The sequence below is a fragment of the Chrysochloris asiatica genome, unplaced genomic scaffold (assembly GCF_000296735.1).
Source record: "Chrysochloris asiatica unplaced genomic scaffold, ChrAsi1.0 scaffold00207, whole genome shotgun sequence".
Classification (NCBI taxonomy): domain Eukaryota; kingdom Metazoa; phylum Chordata; class Mammalia; order Afrosoricida; family Chrysochloridae; genus Chrysochloris; species Chrysochloris asiatica.
The window spans coordinates 2,477,820-2,501,591 of record NW_006408725.1 but is presented as its reverse complement, the minus strand read 5'-3'; the positions used below and the strand labels follow the sequence as shown (position 1 = coordinate 2,501,591).

Below are 23,772 nucleotides of genomic sequence, written 5' to 3'. Positions count from 1 at the left end.
TCTGCAAGTGTGGGTGTTCTTGTGCATATGCCCTTTCTTATCAGCTGGATAATTCACTCTCCACTCTAGTCCTCTGTGGCTGTGTCACTGACTCTGGGCCCATGAGTCCCCAGGTCTTGCCACACTGCTGGCCAACCAGGTCTTCACCCGGGTTCACAGGAGTCTATTGAACATGGTTGGATTTAGATCGCCACTTCATTGCTGTTTTTCTCTCACTTCCCCTTATCAGAGACGAACGTGGTCACCAGAGTATGTATTCCCACTGAGTCTTAGTCTTGGAAGGCTGTTTGCTCTGAGGGGACCCAACCACTTGTCTTGATGTCTTCTGGGCGAGCAACTTGCTTGTTCTTGTAGTATCTGCTCATTCATTCTAATTTTTTTTTTTCAAGGTTTTTATTGTGGATTGATTGAAAGTTTACAGGGCAGATCATCAGTTTCACATTTAACAAATCATATACTTTGTTTCATTACAATCATTATAATCCCCTCCATGTACCATCAGCTAACAGTATTTCTATTCATTTTAGCTCTTTTTTTTAAAACACTCATGCATATATAATAATTACACCACCGAAAGGCACATTCTGCAAGTTTGCTTCCTGGCCACCAGCTCTCAGTCTCTTTGTTCCCATGAATCTAGAGTCCTCAGCTGATCCCTCTCTACATGTCCCCATCTCTGGTGTTGCTGCTTCTCTGGATAATGTCTCGCATTCTGCTTGTGCTCTTTTCCCTTGATGGTCCTAGGGTCCTCTGTTTCTGGACTATAAGATTAAGTACTTCCCTATTTTTGTTACAAAACTTCCACCTTTACAATTGTGACAATTGCAATTAGTCATGATAACAATTACTCACTATTGAATCATAAGAATCTTATACCCATCTTTTTACCAGACCCATCTAGACAAGATGAAAACTATTCATTGGGGACTCTTTTTTCACCACACACTATTAAACTGAATTCCTCCTTGAAACTTTGTACACCAGTCATTTTGTGCCTTTATCACCCCCTCATTTTGAGTAGCCAATGTCTAAGTTGCCCGTCTCTATCTGCCCTGTGTACAGAGGGGATAGCATTGATACTTGATGTGAAGACTCTTTATCTCTCTGTTGGTATGTAGAGTTACTAGCTCCATGAGTATAGGTTAAGTTCATCAAATTGTAGCAATTTATCCTTGTTTCCTTTATCAAAAATTGTTTTCTTTTATTTTTCATCTTCCTCTAGTTGAATTCTGATTATCAAGCCTGATGGTTGACTTTTGAACTTTTTCTTGGTCAGTGATTGGGGATGTTTCCATTCCATATGCTGCCGTTAATTCTCAGACTTGTGGTGAATCTTTGTCTCATTACCAGTGACTAATTTTTTAAAGAAACTTTTACCTTTCTTCAAGTATTGGTCCAAATTTTGTTTGTGGAAGTCTAAGTGCTCTGTGTATGCTGCTCCTTGAGTTGTTTTGGTACCAATCTCACATAAACTTTTCAAAATCCGTCTTTCGTGGATGATTTCATAGGCATAGCCATGGCTGATTTTCAAATGATTTGCCACATAATCCATTATTACTTGTCTGTTCAACAGAATCATTTCACATGCATGTTCCATGTTGTCCTTAGTCGTGGATGTGGGCGAGTGCTTTAATATAACTGGAGTACAGATAATTTTTTATGTACTCTTATAAAACTAAAAACCCTCTGCTATCGATTTAATTTTTACTCATTTTAACTTTGTAGAATAAAACAGAACTGCTCCATAGTGTTTCTGAGGTGGTAAATTTTTTGGGAAGCATATGTATCATTTTTGGGGGCCACAGAACAACTGGTAGGTACAAATTACTGGCTTTTCAGTTAGTATTCTAACACTAAACCTTCTGTACCACCAATGGTCAACACGTGTGCACATATATATAAGCAGAGAGAGTTATCTCAAAGAAGTCTTCCTCACAGTTACTGAGGCTGATAACTCACAAATCTGTGGATCCAGTGGCTAGGGGCTTCTCTCAACTCATGAGGTTTTAGAAAGCCACAATCAGCAGGTCAGATGGCTGGCTTCTGGTTCTTGGAGATGCAGGAACTGTTGAATCTAAAAATTTGCTTGTTACAAGTGAACAAAGCAAAAGTATTTGATGCACACATACTCCCCCCCCCCAAAAAAAAAAACCTAAGAAAAAAAATATGTGTATATTCATAATAATAATAATCTTCATTTCTGCAACTGGTCTTGTGGCCATAGCTCGTATTTAGAATTACCTTCTTCTAATAACTATTCCATATTCCCTGTACCCTCAGTAAGCACCTCAGCTGGTGGTGGTTCTTTGCCTGGTGGTATGATCCACACCTCCATTCCTGAAGAGTCTAGGCTATTAATAGTTATATTGGAATTGGGTTGCTATAGTCTACCACTGACTATAATGATAAGACATACTAGTACTAAAATATGTCCTAAGGACTCTCTTGAATTCCACACATTTTCTTCTTTATCTCCATTATGTAATGTCAATCCAATTTCCCATTTATAATCAAGATCAGTCACACCACCCAATGCAGTAACTCCCTTCTTTGCCTGTTGATCAAGAGGCATGAGGAGCACAAAATGGCCAAGGGGCATTTTAAACTTCTAGTTCAATGTAATCAGTGCAGTGTCTTCAAATGGGAGTATTCCTTCCTGGAGCACAAAAACCTCCAGACCCAAAGAGAATAGGGTCGCAAGGACCATGAAGCAAGAAATTTGCAAGTGGGTCACTTGGAGTAATAGTGAGCCGTGCTCCTCCCATTCCCACCCCTTGGTTCCTAGACCTGTGAAGCAGCACCATATATTGGACTCTAGTTTAAAGCATATACAACCTTCTGGAGAACCTTGCTCCAACCCTGAAGGGTATAGCCAGCCACGTAGCTGGTACTGTGATTGTGTCTTTCGAAGGTCATCCCGTCATTCACTCAAACATGCTGCTTCAGGGTGCTGAGGAATATGGCAAAACTAGTGAAATCCCTGAGCATAAACCCATGCTGGTCTTCATTTACTGTGAAGTGGGTCCCTTAATCTGAGATGACACTGTATGGGATGCCATAATAGTGGATAAGCATCCTGTAAGTCCACAGGACCAGGCAGTGTTTTCATTCTGTTGTGCATAGGGTCACTATGAGTTGGTACCGGCTCCATGGTACCTAACAACAACAACAACAAAACTATTTCTATACCTTATATACTAAAAGTGCCATGGACTGCCAAAAGAACCAATAGATTTGTTTTGTAAGAAGTGCAGCCAGAGTGCTCCTTGGGGGCCAGGACGGCTAAGCTCTGTCTCTCATACTTGGGACATATTGTCAGGAGGAAACAGTCACTGGAGAAGGATGTCTTGCTGGGTAAGATGGAGGGCCAGAGAAAAAGAGGAAGACCCTCAATGAGATGGATCAGCCAGGTGGCATCATTGATGGCATCAAATGTGGCAGCAGTAGTGAGGTTGGCCCAGGATCGGACATTGTTTCATTCTGCTGTGCATGGGGTCACTATGAGTCGGTTCCGACTTGATGGCACCTGACAACAACAACAACAACAAAGTCCACAGATGGTAGTTTTGGAAGAAGCCTTGCATGCAAGGCAGGGAAATCCATCTGCAGTGTAAATGTCTATTCCAGTAACAACAAAATGCTGCCCTTTCCATGATGGAAGTGGTTCAATGTAATTCACCTGCCACAGATTGTTGACTAATCTTCCCAAGGAATGGTCCCATTTCTGGTACTTGTTGTTGTTTCTGCTGCTGGCAGATTAGGCACTCAGCAGTGACTGTTGCCAAAACAGCCTTGGTGAGTGGAATTCCATGCTGCTGAGTTCTTGCATAATCTCCATCCCTGCCACCACAGCCCCTTTGTTCATAAGCCCATTGGGCAACGGCAGAGTGGCTGGAGAAAGAGCATGATTAGTTGCCACAGATCATGTCATCCTGTCCACTTGGTTGTTAAAATCCTCCTCTGCTGAGGTAAAACTGTGGTTTGTGTTCACATGTGTTGCAATATCTTAATATTTTGGCCCATTCATAGAGTTCTAGCTACATACCTCTCCCCTACACCTTGTCACCAATTTTTCAATCATGTTCTTTCCAATACCTTGACCATCCAGCCAAATGATTGGCCACAGCCCATGAATCAGTATACAGTCCCACATCTGGCCATTTCTCCTTCCATGTAAAATGAAAAACCAGGTGCACTGCTCGAAGTTCTGCCCATTGGGAAGATTTCCCTTTACCACTGTCCTTCAGGAAAGTCCCAGAAAGGGGCTGTGGTGCTGCATATTGTGCAGAACTATCTGTAAACTAAGCATGAGCTTTCTCTTCCAAAGTCAACTGATTATAAGGAACTTCCTATGAGGTCATAAGTGCAGACCAAGGTCCCTTCTGACTAAAGGTAAGGTAATGTGACAGGAGTGGAGACCATAGGTATTTAGACAACTTCCTCTTTCAACTTACTTATGCCTTCAGATCCTACTTGAGACTGGTTTTGTACATATCACTTCCATTTAAGGATGGAGTGCTGCCATGAATGCCCCACTTTATGACAATACCCAGTTCATAATGGGGAGCTATGGTCACATGCTGACTTGGCCCAGGGTTAGGCATTCAGTCTCTACTAAGGCCCACTAAAAGTCGAAAGCTGTTTCTCGAAAAGAGAGTTGTCATCTACAAAGGATGGCAGGTCTTAGCTCCAGAATCCTCAGGGACCAAAACAAAACAAAAAACCCCAGAGAGAATAGAAGCAAATACTGTTGAATGATGAAGCATGGAGGGGGTTGTAATCATTGCAATGAAATGAATATGATAGGATGAGTGTAAAACTGATATTCCCCCATATAAACTGTCACTCAATTCACCATAAAAACTCTAAAAAAAATTCCTAAGGGACTTTGCCATGATTCACCGATAGGGACCTGACAAAGACTCTAAACTACCTCTCTATCTGCCACTGACATTTCAAGGACCATTATATCTACTCGATCATATGGTCCAAGTAAATGGCAGAGTGGCCTGCACAGCAGCCTGAACCTGTTGCAGAGGTTCTCTTATGGGACCCACTCAAAGCTAGTAGCTTTTGAGTCACTTGACAAATAAGCTGGAATAGCACACCCAAATGGGGGCTATGTTGTCTCCAAAATCTTGAGGCCCACCAAGCGTGCCTCTTTTTCAGTTGTGGCAAAGACCAGATGCAGTGACTTATCCTTCACGTTAGTAGGAACATCTCTACACACCACACACCACTGGACCCCTAGAAATTTCACAGAGGTGGAAGGTGCCTGAAATTTTGTTGGGTTAATTTCCTACCCTCTAGCACACAGATGTCTTACCGATAAGTCTGAAGTAGTTGGTACTTCTTCTTCACTAGGTTCAATTAGCATAATGTCATCAATATAATGGACCAGTGTGATATCCTGTAGCAGGGAAACACGACCAAGCTCCCTTCAGTCTAAATTATGACGTAGCATTAGGAAGTTGATGTACCTCTGAGGTAGGACATGGTCTTGTCAACTGAAGGCAAATTGCTTCTGGCAATCCTTAGAAACTGGAATTTAGAAGAAGGCATTGGCCAAATCAATAGCTGCATACCAAGAGATGTATTAATTTAAGCAATGAAACAACATCTGGAACAGCAGCTGCAATGGGAGTCACCACCTGGTTAAGTTTATGATAATCCACTGTCATTCTCCAAGATCCATCTATTTTTTGCACAGGCCAGATAAGGCAAGTTAAATGGGGATGTGTTGAGAATCATCACCCCTGCTTCCTTTAAATCCTTGATTACAGCACTAATCTCTACAATCCCTCTGGAAATGTGGTATTTCTTTTGGTTTATGGTTTTCCTAGATAAAGGTAGTTCTAGTTATTTCATTGTGGATTTTGTAACCATAATAGCCCTTATTCCACCTTTCATGGATCCAGTGTGGAGTTCTGCCAGTTGCTCAGTATGTCTATTCCATTATGCATTTGGGAACTGGGTAAAATCACTACAAGATGAGTGGACCCACTGTCTCACTAGACCCACAGTGAGACAAACCTTAGGTAAGACTCCATTAACAACTTGACCTCCATATTCGCCCATTCTGACTGGTGGACCACAGTGATATTTTGGGTCTCCTGGAATTAATATCATTCAGAGCCAGTATCCAGTAATCCCCCAAATGTATGATGATTTTCTTTTCCCCAATGAACAGCCACTCTTATGACTTTGGGGAAGGCTGGAAGAAGGATAATAGCTGGCAGTATAGTAGGGTCCCTCCTCATTGGGACCTAGCCACCTCTTCATTCAAGGGGTTATTGGTCTATAAACTGGGTCAAGTCTGGGAATTGATTGAAAGACCATGTCTCTCTATTATGATGATTCAAGTTAGACTGCCATTCACTTGAGCTAGAAATTTTCCTCTTATGCAAATAAATATTTAGTAGATTTTTCATCTATTTCCCTCCTAGGGACACCCTGCCTAATTAAGTCAAAGCCGTAAGTCCACACAAGTCAGACTAATCTGATTACTACTTTTATTCTGCTCTCCATTATGGTAACTACGCCCACCTTGTCTTTGTGGAGTAAGTACTGCTACTTGGTCCCTACCACCAAGCGATCCAATCTGTGGTTAGGAATCTTAATGCAATTAGGGTAGTTTCCACTGTCAAATATGGCTTACATAATATAGCAGTATTCAAGGACGCTGGGGTTGTTGTTGTTAGGTGCCATCAAGTCAGTACTGACTCATAGTGACCCTGTGCATAGCAGAATGAAACACTTCCCGATATTCTGGGCCAGCCTCACTATTGTTGCCAAGCTTAAGTCCATCGATGCTGCCACCTGGCCAATCCATCTCATTTTGGGGGTCTTCTTTTTCTCTGGCCCTCCACCCTACCAAACATGATATCCTTCTCCAGTGACTGGTCCCTCCTGATAATCTGTCAGAAGTATGACAGACAAAGTTTGGCCATCCTGGCCTTCAAGGAGCACTCTGGCTGCACTTCTTCCAACACGGATCTGTTTGTTCTTTTGGCAGACCATGACGCTTTCAATATTCTCCTCCAACACCATAATTCAAATGTGTCAACTCTACGGTCTTCCTTATTCACTGTCCAGCTTTCACATGCATATGAGATTATTGAAAATACCATGGCTTGAGTCAGGCGCACCTTAGTCCTCAAGCTGACATCTTTGCTCTTCAACACTTTAAAAAGGTCTTGTGCAGCAGATTTTCCTAATGCAATACATTGTTTGATTTCTTGACTGCTGCTTCCCTGAGTGTTGATAGTTGATCCAAGAAGAATGAAGTCCTTGACAACTTCAATCTTTTCTCTATTGATAAGAATGTTGTTTATTGGTCCAGTGGTGAGGATTTTTGTTTTCTTTATGTTGAGTTGTAATCCATACCGAAGGATGTGTTCTTTGATCTTCATCAGTAAATGTTTTAAGTCCTCTTCACTTTCAGCAAGCAAGGTTATATCATCTACATATCACAGGTTATTAATGAGTCTTCCTCCAATCCTAATGCCATGTTTTTCTTCATATAACCCAGCTTCTCAGATGATTTGGTCAGCATACAGGTTGAATAAGTATGGTCAAAGAATACAACCCTGTCACACACCTTTCTTAATTTTAAACCATTCAGTGTTTCCATGTTCTGTTCGAACAACTGCCTCTTGGTCCAGATACAGATTCCTTATGAGCACAATTAAGTGTTCTGGAATACTCATACTTCACAATGTTATCCATAGCTTGTCATGATCCACACAATCAAAAGCCTTTGTGTAGTCAATAAAGCACAGGTAAACATCTTTCTGATATTCTCTTGTAGGAATCTTAATGCAATTAGGGTTGTTTCCACTGTCAAATATGGCTTACATCATGTAGCAGTATTCAAAGAGGCTGGGGTAGCCTTCACAAATTTGTTTCTTGCTGTTGTGGTAAAAGGTATGTTCTCTTGATACTCCGTGTGTCGGTTTTTGGATTTATCCTGATAAATCCACTCTAACATACCGATTTCCTAAAGCCTTTGTATTCCTCTACAGACTACCAAGACAGGTCTGGAACTTCAACGTGATCTATTGTATGCAGCTGTGCAATCCATGCTTCAGTGAACCAACCAAATAAACTATTAGAACCTCTCCTAAACTTGAGCTGTTACATTGAATGAAGAATCTGTGCTTAGTGGGCCCATATCCAACCCAGTGTTCCTTGCACAATTATCTCACATCCTTAATAGCTATTCCTATACATATTTGTCAGGTTTCTGTTTGTACGTATTATGCTACACTCTAAAATCAAGCAATTCTTTTAGAGTGTAGCATACTTCTTCCTGGGTCACAATTTGTACTTCATCTTTTAGGGCTTACTGGGACTTAAGTCCATATTGTTGTTGAAGGAGCTCTGGTAGCGTAGTGGTTACGAATCGGGCTGCGAACCTTAAGGTCAGTGGTTCGAAACTACCAGCCGCTCCGCGGGAGAAAGATGAGGCTTTCTACTCCCGTAAAGATTTACACCCTCGGAAACCCTGTACAGGGTCGCTATGGGTCGGAGCCGACTTGACGGCACTTAACAACAACAACACATAATGCAGTTTTAATCCTTACTAAAAGATAATGGTTATCTTAAGGAAAATCAGTTGTCTACTTGTTTTGAGTTGTGAACTTAACTAGATACTTTTCTCATGAAATACCATTTCTACTTAGAGGAATGACTGACAAACTCTGTGTTTACTCAGACCTAGGTATTTGGCAGATGTTTTCTTACAAATTAACAATTTTGTCATTTTACAGACAGCAATGGACAGTAGGTGTGCCAAAGATAAAATCTAAGCTTTGCAAAAGAAAATTAGATTTGGAATATTGAAAAATGACACTTATCACCTTGAACTTGGTGGTGTCACAATATTTAAAGATTTTTCTGAATAGATTGATGGTGTTAATAATGAAATCAATTTTTTATATGGTATAATGAAGTGTTTCAGCATTTGGAAACTGCATAACGCAGTGAACTGATAGTTACCAAATTATTATGTGTTATGTTACAAATCCGACTTGGGTAGAATTCATTCAAAATGCCTGTAGATTGTATGTTGCAGCATATCTTTTACTTGTCAAGTAAAAAAGAATATCCACAAATATTTATGAAGGCCATTAAAATACACTTCTAGTTTTCAAGTCTCTTAATTTTGTAGGACCTCAATAACGAAATGTGACAGTGAGTGATTTTAAACAGCAAGTTTATTTTCTCACAATGTTGGAGACAAGAAGTCCAAAATCAGCCAGGTTGAATTTCCTCTGATGTCTCTGAAGAGGAACTGTTTCATGCCTCTTAGCTTCTGCTGACTTCTTCACAATCCTCAGTGTTCCTTAGCTTGCAGATTCATTTTCACATGGCATCTTCCCCCTGTGTATGTTTCTATATCTATTCTCTATGTAAGACATCATTCATAAAGGATTAGGATCCACCCTACTCTGATGTTGTTGTTAGTTGCTGTTCAGTTGATTTAAATTCATGGTGACCCCATGTGTGAAGAGTAGAACTGATCCATAGGGTTTTCAATGCTGTGACCTTCCAGAAGCTGTCTAAGTCAGAATTGCCTCAAGGGCAGTGATTTTTTTTCTTTTTGGTTTGATCTTCTGAAGCACCTCTGAGTAGGTTTCGATTGCCAAGCTTTTTGACTCGTACTCAAGCTCATTACAGGGACTTACTCTGGCATGATCCCATGTAAATTTAATGATATTATCATCAAATAAAGATCCCATTTCCAAACAAGGTCTTATTTATACTGGTACAAGGGTCAGGACTTCAACATATCTTTTTGGGAGACACAATTCAATTCATAATACCATCAAAATATATTTGAACCCAAACAACAAATTTCAATAGATTAAAGCAGAAGCAGATAGTGATTAAGGATCCATAAGACCAAAAACCCTGAGGAATTCTGATTTAAAGGATAAAATGCAAACCTCTTTGTATGGTTTGTAAATCCCGCAGTCATATGACTTCTGATCCCTCCTCTCCCCATTTCCTCTCCTGCCTTATTTCCCTTCCACCTGTTATTCAGTGAAATGAAAATATTTTACTTTTCTCCAGAGGACCGTGCTCTCTTTACATCTCTGTACATTTTGCTCAGTACTCCTTTTTCCACATGGATATTCATTTTCCCCTAAATTTTAGCCTAAAGTACTATCTCCCCATGCCTCTTGGAACTTTATCTCTGATAAACTTTTGTTTGAATTCTACTTTTTCTGAAATGAATATAACCAACAGTGTCATGCTTACTGTTTATCTTTTATGGTATATCGTTTTTCATCCATTAACTTTCAATTTACCAATTTTAAATCCACTTACTTGTGTCATTATATTTAAAGTTAGTTTCTTCTGTAGTCAAGCTCTTTTTTTTTTTTTTTTAAACCATCTGAAATTTCTTACTTTTTTGTATGGGAACTTTTCTTCTGTTAACATACCAATGCAAGCTTTGACAGCTATCATTTTGCTATTTGTGTTCTATTAATTTCCCTTTGATTGTTTTGATCGTATGTTTCTCTTTCCTCTGAATATCATTGTGTGTGTGTGTCTGTGTGTGTGTGTGTGAATAGAGTGAAGGTTTACAGAACAGATCATCAGTCCCACATCCAACAAATCATACACTTTGCATCATTACAATGATTGCAATCCTTCCATGTATTACCTCTATTCATCTTTTCTGTGCTAACCTCCCTCTTGTTGTATAATTCCTTTCCCATCATCCAAATAAGATGAGGCTTTCTGCTCCTGTAAATAGATTTACAGCGTCAGAAACCCTGTACAGGATTGCTATGAGTAGGAACCGATTCTGTGGCACATACCAACAACAATACCCTTAAAATACTTACTGATGATGATCAAAGACCACATCTTTCGGTATGGATTGCATCTCAATGTAAGGAAAACAAAGTTCCTCACCACTGGACCAATAAACAACATTCTTATCAATGGAGAAAAGATTGAAGTTGTCAAGGACTTCATTCTTCTTGAATCAACCATCAACACTCATGGAAACAGCAGTCAAGAAATCAAACAACATATTGCATTAGGCAAATCTGCTGCACAAGACCTTTTTAAAGTGTTGAAGAGCAAAGATATCGGCTTGAGGACTGAGGTGCACGTGACCCAAGCCATGGTATTTTCAATAACCTCATATGCATGCGAAAGCTGGACAGTGAATCAGGAAGACTGTAGAAGAATTGATGCCTTTGAGTTATGATGTTGGAGGAGAATATTGAAAGTGCCATGGACTGCCAAAAGAACCAACAGATCTATCTGTGTTGGAAGAAGTGTAGCCAGAGTGCTCCTTGGAGGCCAGAATGGCCAAACTTCATCTCTCATGCTTCGGACATTGTCAGGAGGGACCAGTCGCTGGAGAAGGATATCATGTTTGGTAAGGTTAGAGAAAAAGAGGCAGACTCCCCAGTGAGATGGACTAGCAAAATGGCAGCATCAATGGGTTCAAGTATGGCAACAATTGTGAGGTTGGCCCAGGACCGGGCAGTGTTTCGTTCTGTTGTGTATAGGGTTGCTATGAGTCAGTACCAACTTGATGGTACCTAACAACAACAACTCTCTATCCAGACGTCCTGGTAGCATAATGGATTATGAACTAAGCTGCTAACGGTAGGTCAGTTGTTCAAATCTACCAGTTGCTCCATGGGAGAAAGATGAGTCCTGGTATGGTGCTGGACAGCTAACCAAAAGTTGGTGGTTCAAACCCATCAGTTGCTCCTTGGAAACCCTCTATAATGGTCACTATGAGTCATAACTGAATCGATGGCATTTCACAACAACAACAGAGATTTACAGTCTCAGAAACCCTATACAGGGTCTCTATGAGTCGGAACCGACTTGACAGAACACAACCACCACCACCACCACCACCAGTGAAGAATTTTTCCTTCCTTCCCATCCCTGGTAACCGTGATAGAATGCTTCTTTTACCAAGATAGCCTTTTCTTGACTTTTTACAACAATAATCTCATATAATATTTGTCTTTTTGTGGTTCACTAATTTCACCCTCTGAATATCATTTTAATTTATTCTCTTTTAGTGGTTATTTTACGTCAGAATGTGAAAGGATCACATGAAAGTCCTGGTAAAAGTAATGGGCCATTTACAAATGGATTACAAACTAAACTATAAAACCTTTAATATTTAAGTAAACAACAAAAATACAACAAAAGATATTGTTTGCCAAAATGAAATCAGCAAGCTCAGTATGACTTTGATGCAGACTGCTCTGCTAGGTGTGAGTCTGTTCTAATGTGGTGATTCAGCATCTCGCTACTTCTTCCTCTTTCAAGTTGTGAGAAACCTTTGTATCTGCAGCATGCTATCATGTCACTTGGTATAGAAGATTTGTATAGGAAACTGATGATCTCAAAATCAGTCCCATACCTCCAGAGTCTACAGACCCCATTATGAAACTAATTCACCTCTGGGATGAAAACCAGTTTCTTTATCAGTTTGTATTTAACTGTTTTTTCTCTTTCAGCTTTTTTCTTATTTCATTTGTACATGCTTACATTTTCCAGTTTTTACCTTCTCTCTTCTTGTATTACTGCCCTTTTATTAACCCAACTATCTGCAAGCTTTTTCGTGTTCTTAGTTCCCTTTGAAATTTCTGTTCACTTCTTTAGTATTAATTTGACTTTTCTTCTTTGACTTCCCCTTTTAGACTTCTGTATCTAGTGCTTTGGCATTGTTTTTGTAATGCTATTGGAGTTCTGGTGTGGTACTGTAGGATAAGCATTGGACTGCCACTTGAAAGGTCTGCGTTCCAAACCCACCAGCCACTCCTCAGAAACCCTATACAGGGTCTCTATGAGTCAGAACTGACTCAATGAAACATAACAACAACATTGTTAGATTTATTTTTGTGTGGTCAAGATACGTGTAACAAACTGCCTTTTCAACATTCTTCACATGTGCAATTCACTGACATTAATTATATTTCTCATGTTGTTAAACCATTTTTAATTATTTGATTTTCATGTTCACTAGCTTACTAGACTTCAGGGATCCTATTGGCAAAAAGAACATCTTAAAAGTGTTTTGCACTGTTCTTGAGCCATTGCTGATAGTCTTGAAGCATTTAATATTAAGTGTCTTAAGTGAGTAAAAGAAATTTTGTTTTTCCAGAAGGAAAAAAAAAAATGTGATTCTTTCATATAGAATATAAGGGAAAGTACATTGATGTATATAAATGTACATTTCTAAGAAATTACAATGCCTTAGAAATATTGTATTTTTGCACTCTTGTGTTTTATGTTTTACAGGACTACTAGGAAAAATCCTGATGGCCATCCGAGAAGCAAATTTTGATACCTCAGCTATGCAGATGGTAAGTTTTGCAATGAATAATTGAGTGACTTATTAAGAAATTTTTAAAAAGAGAATTTACATATTTTGTATTGAATTTTCTCTGTACACTCTTTAATTCATCCCACTAAAGTAATATTTATTGAACTCAACCTCTTTAGAATCAAAAAATGGTTTTATGTGATTTTACTCAGATAATCTTCCTCTGAGAGAGTTAATAGTCAAATGTATAATAAAAATTTATAGAAATCCTGAAACTTTAGTTGCAAAACATGTAAAGACAAAAATAAAATGTAGTCTTTATAGAAGTAACATCAAAGAAAGTTTAACGTTTATAGGGAGTATTCTCTCTTCTGGATTTCTGAGTGAGAAAGAAGAGAATGTGTCTTATCTTTTCCTTCTCCAGTACCTTGTGCTGGCTTCTAGGCTTTCCCTTACGACTGTCTTTGGAGTGAGCATAGTTTAGCCCCTGTTTTGGCAGTCGCTTCCCTGGATCTCTAGAACCAACGCTTATTTCAAGTGCTCTGTTAGCACATTTCTAGTAAACCCTTCATTAAAGGAACCATACACATCCTCTTCTGTAGACAGGCCGTACCTTTGTCCTGTACTCATGGATGCATTGGACAACAAACTGGATACCCTATCATTGTAGATGTCCGATCAACAATTTGGTTTATACAATACTTGAAGGTGAACAAGTTTTACTATTTTACTATTTAAATATTAAAATATTCATTTCTTGAGTTGATTATTTAACCAATATCATTTATGCCCACTTTTTCTGAAGTGGGAACTGCTATTGATTTCTATGAAGTCTTAATTGTCACCCAAAATTTATGAACTAGGGTAGAACACTAATTGAGGTTCTTTTCTGTGTCTCAGATTGATTGGAATATCCATAAACAAACAAAAAAAGACTAGAAATATCAACTGGTTTGCAGAGTCATCAGGCAAAACTTGACTGTCTTAGTTATCTAGTACTGCTATAACAGAAATACCACAAGTGAATGGCTTTAACCAATAGAAATTTATTTGTTCACAGTTAAGGATATTAGATACATGAGTTCAGAGCACTGGCTTGAGGGGAAGGTTTTCTCTCTCTGTTGACTCTGGAATAAGGTCTTTCCTTGCCTTTCAGCTTCTGCTTCCTGGTTTCTTGGCTACTTTATCCCATCTGTTCTTGGTAGCTAATGTTTAATCTCTTTTTCTATTTCAAAAGAGATTGATTCAAGACTATGACCTTCAGTCATCCTTCAGGTCTGAGTTAAGTCATTCTTAACTCAGCCCCTTGGCTCAGTTTTTCATCCTACAATAGACAGATCTGTAAGGGAAATAATGGCACAACACTACTGAGGTACTCACACTTTAGAATGATCAGCCATTTGAGCTCAAAAGGGCAGCATTTACCCAAAGACAAATTTCAGGTTTGGGGAGGAAGGAGAAATGGATAAGTGTTGTTATGTTATGGGAGTTGCAATCAGTGACATGAAACAAACTATGTATGAATTGTTAAATGGAAAACTGATCTACTTTGCAAACCTTCACCCAATTCACAATAAAAAGTAAAATGTCAAAGCAAAAAGACATTGACTCTAAACATATCCTATATTAATTCTATCTCATTAGCATAATTAAGACAATGGGATATAGAGGTTAAGATTTACAACACATATTTAGGGGGTACACAAAGCAATCCATAACATTTCACTCACTGTTGTTGCACTGGACCCCCAATGTCATGAACTTCCCACATACAAAACCCATTCACCCTGTCACATCATCTCAAAAGTCTTAAATCAACTCGAAATCCAAAATCTTATCTTCTGAATCATCTAAATTAAATATGGATGAAACTTTAGGTGTATTTCATCCTGGAACAAAATTCCTCTTCATCTGTTAACCTGTGAATCTTAAATACAAGTTACCTACTTCCAAAGTACCATGGTAAAACAGGCACAAAGTAGACATTTCCATTACAAATGAAAGAAATTGGAAGGAATGGAGGGATAACAAACACCAAGCAAATTCAAAATCCAGCAGAAGAAGTGACATTAGCTTTCAAGGTTTGAAAATAATTCTCTGTTCTCTGAGACCATCTAAGCAGTGGACCTGCCCTCCAGACTCTAGGTGTTAGCCCCTTGGTCTTAGGCTTAAGTTCCACCTTCCAGGCCCTCTGGAATGGCAACTTGACTCCCTGGACTTTGGGTAGCCCCGTTCTGCTCTCCTAATTCATCTGAGTGGCAAGTCTACCTGCTTGGTCCTGGAAGCCCCACCCCTCAGCTTTGGATATCAACTCCATGCCCCTGACATTTGTGAATAGCATCCCCACACTCTGGAATCGAGTTGGCCATGATCCAGCTCTTTGAAACCCTCCTTCCCATGCTCCTTTCAGCATTTCTACTGACCTAGGAATTGCCCAAGGAATAGTCCTTTACATTTCTTTCAGGACAGTAGATGTAGCTCCTTTGACCTGATTCCTGTCTATAGAATTCTAAAAGGCAGACAAGTTTCTTTCCTCTCATCCTGTCTAATCCTTTCAGTCTAAACTGATGGGTTTTCTGCAGTGGTTAGATTCAACAGTTAAAGGCTTACTCTCTTTAACAAAAGATTGTATAGACACATCCTTGGTGAACAGTTTAAGAAACTTGTCCTTAGTTTGTACAACAGAATTTTCTAAATCTTTAAGTTCTGTTGTCATTTTGTGCTGTTCATTTTCAAGTCCATCTCTTTCCACTCACATTTTACTATAAATGACAAGGACCCCTTTAAGATTTTTCTGAGAAATTTCATCAGCCACATATCCACATTCATCACTTACACGTTCTACCTCCTATTATAGGAAAAACAGTTATCATCTGCTGCTGATAGAGCCAGTATTCAGAGACAGGATTATTGAGTAATGATATTGAGTATCGATACTCAGGAAATTGAGTATCGATACTCAGTGAAAATTCTCCAGGTCTCTCTCCCCAAGGAAAAGGGATGGGGGATTTTATAGGGATTTTGGGTATTGTGTGTGTGTGGGGGGGGGGGGGGCACACCAAGGGACTTCAGGAATTCTCTGTTGTTTGTTTATTCAAGGTCCTGTTGATTATCCTAGCCAAACTGTCTTGGCACCTTTAATCTTGGCAGGTGCTGGTTATCAGTGGCCATAAAAGATATATGGTTAGTTTGCTAACATTCCTGCAACAGACCTTCCTGAGATAGTCCTCAGGGTAGGGTTTGACTGCTGATATAAGAAGAATTACTTTAAGAGAAAACAATTGTATTAGGATGGTAGAATGTGCCTTTAGGCCTTCTTCCCTGTTTTGCTTTGGTCAGGCTAAAAACTCCATTAACACCTTGGGGATTCTCAGTGTCCATTTTACTTCCACTAAACATTTTACCATAATTCAAACAAGTTCTTTGCCACTGCATAAAAAATATCACCCTTCCTCCATTGTCCTGTCACATATTTGTCATTTTATTTTTGAAGCCTCACCAGAAACACTTTTAATATCTATATCTCTAGCAACATCCATAATTCTACCAACTGTCTCTTCAAGAAAGTTTAGGCTCTTCCTATTGTTGTTTTTATTAAGTGCCATCAAGTTGGTTCTGACTCATAGCAACCCTGTGTAGGATTTCCAAGGAACAGCTGATGAGTTTGAACTACCACCTTGTGGTTCAAACCGACCTTGCGGTCCAGTGCTTTAATCCATAGCGCCATACCAAGGCTCCAATAAGGGTGAATTCATTAAATGTTTGGCCAGATACTGCAGGCTAATTTTTAAGTTGATCATTTTGATGGGCCCATGAATGATGTTATAAATTTTGACAGTAAAAAGATTCCCCTGCTCTGAGGAAAGTCCTTGTCTTTTTAGCTTCTGCTTCCTGGTTCCTTGGAAATCTCCAGATGTCTTGTATCTGTCTTACCCCACTGCTTGCTGTTCTGTTAAGGGCTGTGGAGTCAATTCTAACTCATAGCGACCCTATGTAAGGTTTTCAAAGAGCAGCTGGTGGGTTTGAACTGCTGACCTGGTGGTTAGCAGTCCAGTGCTGATCCTACAGCACCACACAAGGAGTCCTGTGTGATAGCTAGTGTTTAATCTTGTTTTATATTTCAAAAGAGGTTAACCAGAGACTTGCCCTATATGAATCATGTTTGACTAACAAAACAAAGACAATCCATTCCCAAATGGAATTATAACCATAGGCATACAAGTTAGGATTTACAAATGTTTTGGGAGGACACAATTCATTCCATAATACTTGAAGAATCTTATGGACTTCTGGTGTGATGCTGTGGATCAGCACTGGATGGGAAACCACAAGGTCGGATATTCAAACCCACCAGGTGCTCCTATACAGGGTTGCTATGAGTCGAAACTGACTCAACGGCACTTAACAACCACAACAAATCTAGGAATAGAAATAGCCAAAACTTTCTAGAAGTGACCCAAGCCCACTTGCAAAATAATTTGGAAATTTTAGTTAACATTAACTTCATTTATCCTACATCCTAGCACAGTGATTGGCCATAATAGGTATTCAATGGAAAAAATTTTTTAAATAAATGATTAATTGAATATAGGTGGGAGCCCTGGTAGTGTAGTGACAAGCACACTCATTATATTTGGAGTCAGAAAAAATTGACTTCTGGGTCACCTACTTTCTAGGTCAGATTGCAAGCATTCGTATCTTCAGTTTCCTTACTTACGCAATGAAAATATTATCATATGCCTCAATAGGTTATTTTATGGATTAAGGAAAATACCCATGCACTGGGTATTTTATTGGGTTAATGTACTGGACTACAAGATCAGTTTGAACCACAAGGTCATTAGTTCAAGTTCACCAGCTGCTCCATGGAAACCCTGTACAGGGTCGCTGTGAGTCAGAACCAACTCTATAGCACTAAACAACAACAACAAAGTGTCTTATAGCATTTCCAGCACAAGTTGCAAAATAACAAATGGTATCTTCTGTTATTATTCTATTGTGTTAATAATACAAAAAGTTGTATGAATATAGCATAAAACAATGAATAGAAACGGAATTTCTTCCCTAGAGTAGTATGTTGTCTATTACGATAAACCCTCCCATCTTGAATGTTGTTCATGCAGGCAAAAATTTCTCAGTGATCTTCAGTCCTGGTAATAATAAAGAAACAGAGTAAGGGAGAACATAAAATTGGAAATTCTGAAGCTATTTTTTAAAAATTAAGTCTTAGTTCCTGGTGGCTATGACAAATTTTTCTAACTAAATTTGAATCCAGCCTTTATAAGAATGAGTTTTTACATGCTAATCATGCAAGCATGTTGTTGTTGTTAAGTACTGTTGAGTCAGTTCCAACCCATAGTGACCTTGTAAAGGGTTTCCGAAGAGCAGCTGGTGAGCTTGAACTGCCGACTTTTGTGGTTAAAATCGACTTTGCAGTCCAGTGCATTAATCCACAGCGCCACACCAGTACTCCATCTTGCACGTATACCTTTACTGAAAATAAATTTTAAAGGACTAATGAGAATTTCAGATGTGCTTTATTATAACCTAGAATAACTCGAGATTTTCCTGAATGCTTGGAAGGAACAAAGTATTATCTTCAGCTCCTTCTACAAAATCTGAAGTACTTGGGTAATTTTTCTTTCTTTTGCCAAGAATCTATCAATAAATAACATTAGAGTTTATAATTTCCTTTATTTTGTACTTAGTTGAGGTCTTATTCTGAGAAAGTTATAGTGTAGTGAGTTAGAGCATGACCAAAGGGACCAGATTGTCTGAGACAGAATGCGTATTTGGAAAGGTTACACAACCTCTTATGAACCTCTCCTGTAAGTTAAGAGTATTTATAGAACTACCTTTTCATAGGCTTGTTGTTAGGGTTAAATGAGGTGATGCATGTATAGAACCTAGAACAGTACTTGACACATTAAGTACTCAATAACTGTTAACCATTTTTATTACTGATAAGCTGATATTTAATAACACTTTTGCTTCAAGAAGTATTTAATTCTAAGTTTTATATTTTAATGTAAACAAATTATATCTAAGAGATTATAAATATGAATGTTAAGGAGAACTCATTTATTTTTCTTTTGTTGCTTGTCTTATTTTTTTATATATAGTTTAACATGGATCGGGTTAATGTTGAAGAATTTTATGAAGTTTATAAAGGAGTAGTGACTGAGTATAATGTAAGTATTGAAGTAAATGTATTACATCGGTCCTAAAAGTGATTTTTGTCTTGGGGGTGGTGGTGGTGGTGGTAGTGTGGGTCTCTGTGTAATGCAGAATCATGAAAATATTCCTTGAAGTATTCATAATTTGTCAGCTGACCTTACCCAGTGACTGAGGTGTTCTTACCTAGGGAACCAATTGATTCGTTATGAAAAATGTGATAGTTTCATTTATGAAACAAATATATACAGGAATGAAAACAGTGTGCTGAATACTGACATTTTCTATGAAGTTTATAGTATTCTTGGGGTGAAATATTACTCAAAATGCTTTAGGAAATTAAAAGCGAAGCGTTAAGATTAGAGTTTGGTTCCTTAGCAGAATTTAATATCTACTTTAATGTCACAAATACTAGTAGAATCAACTGAAAGTATGACAGACTAAATGAAGAAATAAGACTTAAAAGTAATTGTTCAAAGGGCAATGAGATGGCCTTTTTAGGGAGATGACGCCAAAAGCAAAGACGGAAGCCCCTACCCCTCCCAAAGCTGAAGCCAAAGCAAAGGTGTTGAAGGTTAAGAAGGCCTTGCTGAAAGGCGTCCACAGCCACAAAAAAAGAAAATCTGCACGTCACCACCTTCCAGTGGCTCTGAGGCTCTGGAAGCAGCCCAAAGCAAGCTTGACCACTATGCCATCATCAGCTTCCCTCTGACTGCTGAGTCAGCCATGAAGAAGATTGAAGATAATAACACACTTGTGTTCATTGTAGATGTCAATGTCAAACAGGCTATGAAGAAGCTCTATGACATTGACATAGCCAAGGGCAAACCTTGATCAGGCGTGATGGAGAGAAGAAGGCCTTGGTTCCACTGGCTCCTGACTTGGATGTTTTGGATGTTGCCAACAAAATTGGGATCATCTCAACTGAGTCCAGCTGGCTAATTTTAAATATAAATTGTTTTCAATACCAAAAAAAAAAAAAGGAGCAATGAGATGTATTGTTGAAAACAAATATTCAAATAAGCCAAATCTTGTTTGTTAAAATAGCATACCCCCAAACAGATACTTGCCATGAAGTCTGTTCTGACAGAGACCTGCTCCATCATGTTTCCAAGACTGTAAATCTGTATAGCAACTGACTGTCATACCTTTCTTCCACAGAGCCATTGGTGGGCATGGTTAGCAGACCAGTGCTTATTCTACAGCACCACACATACAGTTTAGGTCTGTTCCTGTTAATTGAGAACAAGTGCATTTTTCCTCTTTAAAGATTCGTTGTTTTGTTAAGTGCCGTCGAATTTATTCCAACCCATAGCGACCCTGTATAGGATTTCCAAGGAGGATCTAGTGAGCTTGAACCACCAACCTTGTGGTTTAAACTGACTTTGCAGTACAGTGCATTATCCTACAACGCCACACCAGGACTCCCTTTCTAAAGGTTGTTGTTTTTATGTGCCGTGAAGTTCATTCCAACTCATAGTGACCCTGCATAGAGTTTCCGAGGCTGTAAATCTTTACAGGAGCAGAAAGCCTCATCTTTCTCTCATGGAACAGCTGGTAGTTTCGAACTGCTGACCTTGTGGTTCGCAGCCCAATTCGTAACCACTACGTTTTAAAAGATAGGTTGGAAGAAACTGGTACAGAGAGGTGAGGAGAGCAGAATCTAGTTTCACTGTCATGAATAGTGAATGTAATTACGTGCACAAAAAGAAAAACAAACATTTTAGAAAGCAACATAAGTGATGGGTAGGGATATGGCACAAATTACCTAAAATAATTTTGTGAAGATGAGGGGAAGGGAACTGACATTTATTAGCAACCTTAACAACAACCACATGTGCTATTTGGAGGTTTTCTCCCCCCTCCCTGGTGGCACAGTGGGTTAAGTAGGCAATTCAAACTCACCAGCCACTTCTCGGAAACCCTATTTAGGGTTGCCGTGAGTCAGAACTGACTCGACAGCACTTAACAACAACAAAAAAAGGTCATTTATGAATTATTTTATTTTGAAGTATTTGTTTCATTATGAAGTATATTTATTTAATCTGGCATATTGATAATGAACTATACTTCTTTAGAGACCAGAGTGGTTCTTTGGTTGTTACAGTAGATTATCAAACTTTAATATTAGCAACTTCTTCAATTTAGAGTTTTTCCTGCTGTTTTCTTAAATAGAAGAGATTTCATGCTTGGTAAAGTAAAGTAGAGGGTTAGCCAAAAAAAAGAGGAAGACCCTCAGCAAGATGGATTGACACAGTGGCTGCAACCCTGGGCTCAAACAGAAATGACTGTGAGCATGGAGCAGGACTGCGCAGTGTTTCGTTCTGTTGTGCATATGTGTCACAACTGGGTAGGTGGCACCTAAAAACCTAAGAACAATAAACTACAAGCTTGGGAGTTCACTGGAAATCTGTATTTTTTACCTGGCGATGGTGGTTATATGCCGTGGAGTTGGTTCTGACTCATAGCGACCCTGTATAGGGTTTCCAAGGCTGTAAATCTTTACGGGAGCAGAAAGCCTCATCTTTCTCCCGCAGAACAGCTGGTAGTTTCAAACTGCTGACCTGGCGGTTCGCAACCCAATTTGTAACCACTACGCTACCAGAGCTCCTTGTATTTTTTACCGACTGGCCTCAAATTTGGAGTTTTCCTACTACACTCAAAGGATGCTATTTGCAAGCTCAGGGCCCTTCCCTGAGCCCTCTCACTTTTACCTTCTGGCTCCTATTACTTCTTTGGGTTCAATAATTCACTAGAATGACTCACAGAAGTCACAGAAGGCACTACACTTAAGATTAAATATTTATTATACCAAAAGGATACCAATCGGGAATAGCATAAAGAAGAGACATATGGAACCTCTGTGTTCTACCTTCCCTCATGTATTGATATATTTTACCAACCAGGAAGTTCTGCCTTTATTGGCTTCATTGCATAATCATGACTAGCATCTCATTGCATATGAATGATTGGATCGTATTTTGTGCCCTTCCTGAAGTCAGCTGATATCAGGCCATGAAGTGGTCCTTCTCCCTTGACCAACCCATCACTCATTAGCACAAATCCTCTGGTGTAGTCTTTAGGTCTACATAATAAAAATCACCTCAGTTACTTAGGAAATTCCAAAGATTATTCTCAGGAACCAAGAACAAAGGCCAAATTGCTGTCTGTAGTGATTTGTTACATCATAGAATATTTTACTGCAGTGGTAGTTTATTGCAATAAATAAAATTCTTATGAATGGTGTATAATTGTGTATACCTTTAAAATTCTTACCACGTTTATTAAAAACCAAAACCAAACTCCCTGCTGTTGAGTCATTTCTAACTCAATTCATTGCCCTATGGGACAGAGGAGAACTGCCTCACAGCGCTTCCAAGGCTACACATCTTTATGGAAGCAGATTGTCACAGCTTTCTCACACGGAGTAGTGGTTGGGTCAAAGTATCGACCTCTTGATTAGTAGTTGAGCACTTACCCACTGCTCCATCAAGGATCCTTTTTCCCATTTATAATTCTGACTGCTTCATTCAGAGAATGTTATATAATGGACTTTATTCATATTCTCCAAAATCACCAATTTCTTTATTCTCCTCACACAGTACTGTGATTCTGCTTTCCTTCCTTGAGTGATTTGGCATACCGAGAATCAGAAAATTCTGAGTCTCCATTGCTATTTGGTTATACCCAAATTGCCTAGTGGGCCTCTTATTTCTTGATGCAGTTGATATCCAGGCCGCAGGTTAAGTTCAAGGAAGAGGTAAAAGTTTTAAAATTGCATACAATTCTTTTAGTTTTATGAACCTAATCTAATTCAATAAAGAAGGTCCCATAAAAGTAATCTCAAGAAGCGATATAATCTTAAAGTGCCAAAATGGTGTCAGTTTGATTCTTACTTCCAGCAAAACACTTGGCCTTCCTCGTCTTAAGGTTTTTATTTATAAACTATATGGTAGGATATTTATGGTCTGTTGCACTATTTGAACTTTAAAGGTACATTGGCTTTAGGTGGTGAAATGATCCTCTTAAATGTAAAATATGCAGTGTTATATGGAGTAAAGGTATCCTATAGCTGGCATTGTTATGCCAGGTGTTTTATGTATTTTCGATTCTAGATTTTCTCACAGAACTTGCTTCAAGCAATGAATTAGCTTTTCCTATTTCCTCCAATTCTTTGCACCTAGCTTATTCAGTTCTTTTCCTTTATTTTTTTTTCCATTTTATATCGGATTGTGGGTTCATATCTTTAATCTATTAGTTGTGTGATTGTAGATAAC

General features: G+C 38.9%; 1 protein-coding gene across 1 annotated transcript in view; it reads left to right on the top strand.

Annotated features, from left to right (window-relative positions):
* The window catches only part of NME7 (NME/NM23 family member 7), a 212,392-nt gene that overhangs the window by 116,700 nt on the left and 71,920 nt on the right, over positions 1-23,772 (top strand). The window contains exons 8-10 of the mRNA XM_006872652.1: positions 12,069-12,119; positions 13,297-13,361; positions 19,444-19,512. Of these exons, the coding sequence (XP_006872714.1) occupies positions 12,069-12,119; positions 13,297-13,361; positions 19,444-19,512 (185 nt within the window). The remainder of the gene's footprint in view (positions 1-12,068; positions 12,120-13,296; positions 13,362-19,443; positions 19,513-23,772) is intronic.